Below are 8,756 nucleotides of genomic sequence, written 5' to 3'. Positions count from 1 at the left end.
CCAAGCAGATTAAATGACATTAAAATTATTTTATAAACAAGAGTGGCGTAATGATGTAAAAGAAAATTCCCAATGCTTGATCTATCGAATTTTCAAGCAGGAGTACCATTTTGAGAAATGCTTCTGACACTTTAGTGATTCGCAGGCAAAAATCTTATGCAAACTCCGTTGTGCTAATCACAAATTGTCAATTGCTTCTGAAAGATGTAATTAAAATTCCTCTAAACTAAAGATTTTGCACCCATTGCAATGAGGATAAAATCGGTGATGTTATATAGTGGCATTACCTTTTAATGAACAGCAAAGAAATTCTGAAATGATATTACTGGAAATGCCCAAATTAATGGATTTTTTTATCTAACTGGTGAAAAGAGAACAGTCCTTTCTACTTTAACCAAGTTTTGTATAGTTACGTAATGACACATGTTTAGACAACTAGTATTTTGTCCTTTTCTTGTGTACTACATAAGTCTATTTAGAAGCAATTAATCGGTAACTTGTTTGTCTTCTCACTCTCCCCCTCTCTCTCCATTTCTCCTCCTCTCGCTCTCATCTCCATAATCTATTATTTCCTTCATTCTTTGTTCACTTATCGTATTAATATAATAATTTCCGTACGTCTTGGGTGTTTTTTATTTTCCTTTCCCTTTTTTATTGTTTTCTCAATTATATATCACTCGTGTTTCTTTTAACCTATTGTTGATTTGTGTAAGTAGGCCTACTTTGCCACCAGTTTTGTGTCCTTCTCACTCTTCCCTCTTCACCTCCATTTCTCGTCTCCCTCTCTCTCTCTCTCTTGTCATAGTTTTTCCGTCCTTTGTTGTTTGTTCACCATTATATTGTGTGTTATTTCTGTACGGCCTACATTTTTCTTTATTATTTCATCATTCGTATTTCACTCTTATCTAGTACTTAATTATCGGTGTTTTGTATATCTTTAAAGTTATTTGCAATTTTGTATCATTGAATTACTAGTAATGGGTATAAAGGACTCCGATGCCCAGAATATGGGTTGTTGAGTAAAATAAACTTTCAACTTTTAACTTACAACGTAAAGTACTGTACCTTTGCGTGTACAACAGTGCCACTAGCAGTTCGGTGGCTCGGTCCAGCGATCACTGCTGTCACGCACACTACTAGTCTATTTTCAGACACTGCTGAGAGGCAAGCAGCGCGCGATGCCTTGTCCAAAGGCTATAGAGTCTGACTTGAAATTAATGGCTGAGCGAAATACAGCAATAACTGTCATGATTATTATTTGAGTATTATAGTATTATTACAATCCCCTCCCCCTTTTGAGAGCCAGTATGACCAAAACTCGGCCATGCCCGCAGACGTAGCGGAGAGGGAGCAGTTCTGCCTCCGAAAATTTTCACCCTGCCCCCTTTTCTTCAGACTCGAATATCATAGATTTTCGAATGATTTACATTCTGTAAATGAGCACTCAACAACTACAGAGTACAATTTTTTTTTGTATTTGCTAATTGCACTTCTCGTAATATTATCCTAAATTCTCCCCTACCCCGGTCTCCCCTCTCCTGGTCTCCTGTCCCCCCCCCCCCCCCACCCCCGAAATCGTTTCTTCGCACCGCCATCAACTCGACAGACGTCTCTTGCACTCCTTCACATTCATTGCCAGGAAGTGATCTTATAAGTCTACCTGAAAGAGGTGATAAACATATCTTCAGCAGCACAAATCCGGTTGTTAGAAGGATGGTGCTGGACTTGGTCAAGATATATATAGGTTACAACAGATATAATATACTTTATACAGTAGGCCTACTAGTATAGGGGCGAAAAAAAAAATCAGAGATTTTTCTTTATGGTTGTTAGGCCTACATGACATATTGTGTCAAATCAAACTATTTAAAGTTCTTTATTCCCTCAGAAGGGTCCATGGAAAATCCAATTTTGACTCCCCCCCCCCCCCACGGAAAAGCATACACTTGAAAATCATCTGGCATTTGCTTCATTTGAGCATTGAATAAATTTATTTTAGTGGATCCGTTAGTGGATCCGTAAGGACTTGAAGAAATTTTGAGTTTTTTTATGCAATCTTTTTATACATGTTTTGACTACCAAAAGCAATTATTGATATATACGGGGTCTGATTACTTGGTATGTAATACCGTATAATGTATCAATAACCATTTCTTTTTTTTTAATTGATTAAAGAGTACACAACACTTGAAATGTTCGAAAATTTGAATATCGTTTCTATGATCAAATGTAATGGAAAAAAGTCAATTATCATATTTTTTTTTACATCTCAGCCACGTCTGCCTTTGTCCTCTTAGAACACGGCCAAGCCAATCAAAAGAAACCCTGTCATAAAACAGTCCCGTAATACGAGCGAAGCTGATCATCACGCGCTTCATTGTGTGATGGCTGAAAATGGGATTCTAAACATATAACTTTTCCTCTTTTTTTTCTTCAGACGTAAAAACCACTGAAAATATGTAATGTTGGGAATATCTTGCAGTAATCAGACTTACCACTCCAACAAATAACGGGTGCTAAAAGTTAAATTTGTAATACTCATTTCAATTGATAGCTCTTTTTTTTTGACAAATCCTAAACACTTATGACGTTTTTGTGTTTTTTTTTTGTTTGTGTTTGTTTTTTTTTTTTTTTACTACAGAAGTGTCTAACACATATAATCTTCAAGGATCCAAAGAGTTCATCAGGAGTAAAGTAAGTCAAAAGAGTCTTTGCATCAGGGATGTGGAAATTACCTTCCTGCTGGGCCCCGTCTTACAAAGACTTGTGATTGATTCAAATCAATCACAACTTTACGACTGAATGCAAATCCATCTTATAAAAAAGTTATGATTGAAATTGATCATTATTTGCATGATGAAGTCATCAGCTGAGCAAAGAATGATACCTTACACTACATACACGTGTCTTTGTTGAAGTATAACACGTGTACTTGCGGTGACGTCATTCGTCAACATACAGACCGTACCATTCTCGATGGATACGGTTTCGGGTACGGGTGGATGGATGAACACTCAGTGCGCCGCCTCCATACCGATTTACGGTACTGGTAACATTCAATAACTGCTAGCATTATCAGCATTGAAATGACCATGATAGCTACTACCAAGGTACTGATTGTGTACTGTCTGGCTGTGATGCTACACATTTCACTAATGTGTGGCGTTATATCGATGGTAAGTCCTGCTTAATCCAAGTTCTATCAACTGACATTTAAAGAGTTCGAAGCAGCAGGAGATGTGCCACTGGGCACTGTAGGAAGGGTGTCGGTGGCAGATAATCACGCCAGAGCACCGGGGTGGAATATGTCGGAGTTCCGATGCGTGAGGAATGATTGGTACGATAAACGTTTGATCAAGAGTTGTATAAACGAACAAAGAAGTTGAATAGGAGAAATCGAATCCTTGACTGTTAAGAAAATCTTCGGGTATGTAAGTTCTAGGTCTAGATGATGCATGTGAAATCCATTTTACCTACTTTCAATTAATGTGGCCGTCAACAAGTCGCATTCGTGCACTTGTGTACAGCAACACTAACACCAGGGCAGGGCTGTGTATAGTATATTGCACTCAATCAAGGTATTAACGGTACTGCTGTGCCTGCCTGTAGGCTACCTGGTATGTCACCAGTTGGTCATGGCTGTTGTGAGCATAGTTTGTAATTTGTGGTTTTATGCTGCAGAAGGTATATGTGTAAATATGCTCCCGTTAATGATTTGGTAGATTAATGTCAGACCACATCAGCTAGATTACTACAAACGTTGGGGCGGGGGAAACGCGCGGGGAGGAGCTAAGGACAATGCTGATAAGTAAGCACACAATAGGCCTAACGTTACTTCTGAATTGCTCATAATATTCATAAGGCTTAATATCTCAAAGGATGCATTTTCTCCATGACTCAACTCAGAAAGTATCTAAACACTTTTCAGAATACTTGTTCTTTAAATAACACAGCAAGTTGAAAGATCACATTTTGGTCATTTTGTATTGTAATCAGTCTGTAAGTATTCCTCTTCCTTTTGTGACATTGTGCGTCTTGTAAGAGCAAGATGGCTGCCCTTGAAGATCACCATACGTTCATCCTAGACCTTTGGCTTTCTGAGGAATTACCAAAACTTTCTTAATCCTTGTCTGTTATAGTGATATTGCCTTTTGGTATAAGTAGAACAGTTTTATTCAAATACCTGAATATCTGACGTAGCTCTAAATTACATGTATTCCAATCATGTTTCACCCAAGTAATGCCACAAACTGAATCATTTCAACATGCCTCAGCAGAGGAGTCCTTTGTGATGTAAAAGAAGAGAAGAAAGTTTTTGCTTGAAGTTATGACTGCATGATGCATGTTGAGAATTGTAAGCATCACATCCCCCCTTCCTGTTTTTTGTCTTGTGTATTTTTTCATCACAGGATGCTGAATTTAAAGGCTCCTCAACAGCAATCACAGTACATGAGAGTGAGAAGGAAGGTGAGCTCATACGGGAGGATGACCACCAAGAAGAAGATGATGGTGTGGTGATGGTGACGGATGAGGAGAGAGAAAACTTTGAAGTCTTCGTACCGACGAGGGAGTGGCAATCTATCCAGGAAGGTACGTTAGTCATTAGATTTAAAAGGCTTGTGCCGAAAGGGTGGGTTGGGTGGTGGCGCGTCGCGTTACTGGGAACACCACCCTTCGTCCAAAGCCCCCCCGGTTTTGCCGAAAGGGTGCGTTGGGAGCGTTGGGTCGCGTCGCGTTGACTGGAACCCCACCCTTCATCCAAAGACCCCCCGGTTTTGCCGAAAGGGTGCGTTGGTACTTTTTCTCATGTAATATCAAAAGACGAGTTTTGAATTCATATTTAACCTTCAAACAACCATTTCAAAGAGGCTATCGTCTGGATCGGTTTCTAAGCGCACAGGGAAGAGACGAAAGTTGGTCTAATTCCATTTTGTATTAAGCGCATTACAAATGTAATGTATTAATATTATTATTATTATCATTATCGGTTTACACTCTATTACCACTTGGTCTACAGCCAGTTGGTCTAATAGACTGTTTAATATCAGTTGGTCCAATAACCAGTTGGTCTAGTCATCATTTCGTCCAAGTACTGTTTGGTCTAATTGTTATTTAGTTTAATTACTATTTGGTCTACAGTCAATTCGTCTAATAATAGCCATTTGGTCTATTTTTGGTCTAACACCAATTTATATCATCAAATACTGATTTGGTCTATTATGAGTTGGTCTAATTCCATTTCGTCTAATCATCAAATGGTCTAAAATAAAACCAAATTATTTTGTCCAATATAAATTTGATGTACACATCATTAATTTTGGTCCATTGCCCAGTTGGTCTAGCCTCTGTCTATCATCATTTAGTCTACACCCATTTAGTCTAATAACCATTGATCTTATTGTCATTTGGTCTAATAGCCAGCCTCCTGGTCTAATCAGGTACCATTTGGTCCAATCATCGTTTCGTCTATATGACCAACTGGGCTATTTTTTTTTTTTTTTTTTTTTTTGGGGGGGGGGGGGGGCCTTTTTATTGATGTGTACACCAAATTTATATTGGACAAATTTGGTTTGATTTTAGACAATTTGATGATTAGACGAAATGGAATTAGACCAACTCATAATAGACCAAAAATAGACCAAATGGCTATTATTAGACGAATTGACTGTAGACCAAATAGTAATTAAACCAAATAACAATTACACCAAACAATAATTGGACAAAATGATGACTAGACCAAGTTATTAGACCAACTGATATTAAACAGTCTATTAGACCAACTGGCTGTAGACCAGGTGGTAATAGAGTGTAAACCGATCCGGACGATAGCCTCTTTGAAATGGTTGTTTGAAGGTTAAATATAAATTCAAAACTCGTCTTTTAATATTACATGAGAAAAAGTACCAATGCACCCTTTCGGCAAAACCGGGGGAGGGGGGGGGGGGGGGCTTTGGACGAAGGGTGGGGTTCCAGTCAACGCGACGCGACCCAACGCTCCCAACGCACCCTTTCGGCAAAACCGGGGGGGGGGGGGGGGGGGGGGCTTTGGACGAAGGGTGGTGTTCCCATTGACGCGACGCGCCACCACCCAACCCACCCTTTCGGCACAAGCCGATTTAAAATCACCTGTTGTCATACCCACCTTTCTTACTTAGTCTATAAGATGAATCTATAACACAGGCCTGCCAATGTAGGCTTATTCATTTCAAACTGTTGTGGATATCTTATTCTGTCAGACTGAGATCACAGATGTTAGCCATCGACCATGGCCGTGGCTACTGTTAAGGACGAGTCCCGAGTATACTCTGGCAAGTGTCTATGGGAAATGCATGTTGTAGCAAAATCAGTCCGTCCTCAATGGGTTAAAAATTGCCAGAGGCTTGTACCGGTACATGATAAAATGATGAATATTACTAGTAGAAAAGATAAACTCTGTACATTAAGAAATTGAAGAAACAAGTAAAATTTCCCCAGAAAAGCAGCTGTGGTAACTACAGAATCCTAATGGATTGTGCGCAAAGTCAAGCTCTATCGCGACATTAATTAGAATCTTGTTGGAAATACAGTCAGTTTTCTATTAGCACTAGGGCATCAATGAACTGGATGCACAGACCAACGTGTTTCTATGTCACCATAAATGCAGGTGTTTACTGTTATCTCTAAAAACACATAGTACCTACTTGCTAGGGAGTAAATGATGTATTTTGATTGCAATGATTCATTCATAATGTTCAACTATAGAGGGCCTCCTGATCTGCAATGGTCATGAGAGGAGAGTGTGAGAGAGAAAAGAAAATAGTGGAGTTGCTTTTGCAGAGGCATACTTCCAAACTCCTCAGACTTTGAGTTTGCAGTGCTGTATTACAACTGCTGTACATTGTAGTTCAATAGCACTAGCAGTGTACCCTGGAAAACTCCAGCTGTACACCAAGCTGACTTGATTGTGAATCAGTTCTTGGGCAGGCACAACAGTCTGTCCAAAGTTGTCTGAATGGGCTATGAGCAATAAAATTATAACATGAGCATAATGAAACGGCAGAAATGCTGTTTAGGTGATGTTTTAAACAGGAAATATTTTGTACCCTACCAAGCAACTCTTGCCCAGAGCATGCCAAGTTTGCAAGTAGTAGATTCCACTGTTAAAGAATAAAGAGATTAGTAAATAAAGACTCATGTACACGTTAAATTATATTTTTGTCCCCATTGATATCTTTTTGTGCTCAGGCACATTAAAGACCGGCCAAGTTCCCCTGATTCTGCACAAACTCCCCCCCCCCCCCCCTCCAAAAAAAAAAAAAAAAAAAAAAGAATTAACATTTTTTCATGTCCTGATATGAAGTTTAAAGCAAATCTGTTTTGTATCTTGAAGTGGATGTAAAACATTAGTACAACAGCTCTTTAAATGCTTTCTGGAGTATCCCTTTGTAATTTGATGTGTTAATGCTGGCAGCACTGTATTCTTGTAAGCAATAAGCACTGTGAATCAGGGTTAACCCAGCAAACTACAAATTGGAATTTGCTGGCCTGTGAAAAACGCTATATGTTTTAGCTTTGGACATACAACCTAGAAAATACTGCTTCCTGTAATCATTGCTTAGTGAATGCACTGCACTTGGGATAATTGGGGAAAAAAAAAGATGTTGGTATCTAATGAAGAATTTGGGCAGGTTATAGAAGCATGCGAATGTGGAGTGTAAAAGTAAATCCCTGTCAGTTTGGTAAACAAAGAGGAATCAATTTTCAGTAGATTTAGACTTAAATTTGAGGATGAACGCAAACATAATTCCTGTGTTTCATCGTGTAATTATTGAGTGATGTTCCACACTCATACTAAGTTGCTTTCCTGTTATCCTTGTTTGTACAGGAACAACCATAATGTCCAAGCAGAGGTAGAAACAGAGTTTACAACCCCCGGTATCTCTTAAACCTGTTGAGGACGGATTGACTTTGCTATACTGTTAAAGTGGATATTTTTGCGTTACTAATTTTTCGCGCTTGGCCGGGTAAGAAGAGTTTTGCGTGTTTTTAATTCCGTGGAATCAAGACATCACGCACAGGCACATATAGCAAGCAAAAATATTTGCGTGCTTTTATTTTCGCACTAGTTTCTGGTTGCGCAAAATGCGCAAAAATTTCAACATCGCGAAAATTTCCACTTTTACAGTAACACACATTTCCCATAGACACCTGCCCGAGTGTTCTCGAGACTTATGTTCAAAGATTTAATGTGAGATTCTCCTGTCTAATCCCCCTAGCAAGCTGGAGTCTGATTTGTGCATGTGCGTAGCATACATCACAAGCATGAAGTGCAGTGTCCCTTGCCACCGGGGTTAGAAACAATGTTTTTCATATCTCTGCTCAAAACTCAAGTTAGATTGTCATGCCTGTTATGAGAAACTATGTTATGAAAGTACCAAACTGCTCTGAGTGCGAGAAGGGTATAATCTGACAATGAACCAAAAGAAATGATCAAAAGAAAATGCAAAGACAGGAACAAAAATTAAATACAGAAGTACATGAAATAATGATAAATTTCTCCTCATCTCTTCTTGTCAGGTCAAGCCATTCCAGCAGGACTCCATGTGAGAATCAATCTTGCCACTGGAAAGAAGGAAGCAAAACTTCTTGACGAAGACGAGGAACAGACGACATCTTCAAAGGAGGATGTGAATGTGAGTTCACTCCTAATCTCTACCCCGAAAGGTCATTCTGATTCAAGGACTACCATGATGCCACCTATGAGTCTGGATTCTTAG

At 39.1% G+C, this 8,756-nt stretch overlaps 1 protein-coding gene across 1 annotated transcript; it reads left to right on the top strand.

The window, feature by feature from the left end:
* Positions 1 to 3,305: 3,305 nt before the first annotated feature.
* On the top strand, positions 3,306 to 8,756 carry LOC140242002 (uncharacterized). Its single transcript, XM_072321746.1, has 3 exons — positions 3,306 to 3,323; positions 4,410 to 4,590; positions 8,557 to 8,756. Exons 1-3 carry the CDS (start codon positions 3,306 to 3,308, stop codon positions 8,754 to 8,756), a joined length of 399 nt encoding a protein of 132 aa, XP_072177847.1.

The sequence above is a fragment of the Diadema setosum genome, chromosome 18, assembly GCF_964275005.1.
Source record: "Diadema setosum chromosome 18, eeDiaSeto1, whole genome shotgun sequence".
Classification (NCBI taxonomy): Eukaryota; Metazoa; Echinodermata; class Echinoidea; order Diadematoida; family Diadematidae; genus Diadema; species Diadema setosum.
This window is presented reverse-complemented; position numbering and strand designations above follow the sequence as displayed.

Coding starts and splice junctions, on each gene's coding strand:
- LOC140242002 (XM_072321746.1), top strand. Junction 4,591..8,556: donor GTGGCAATCTATCCAGGAAG/GTACGTTAGTCA, acceptor TCTTCTTGTCAG/GTCAAGCCATTCCAGCAGGA.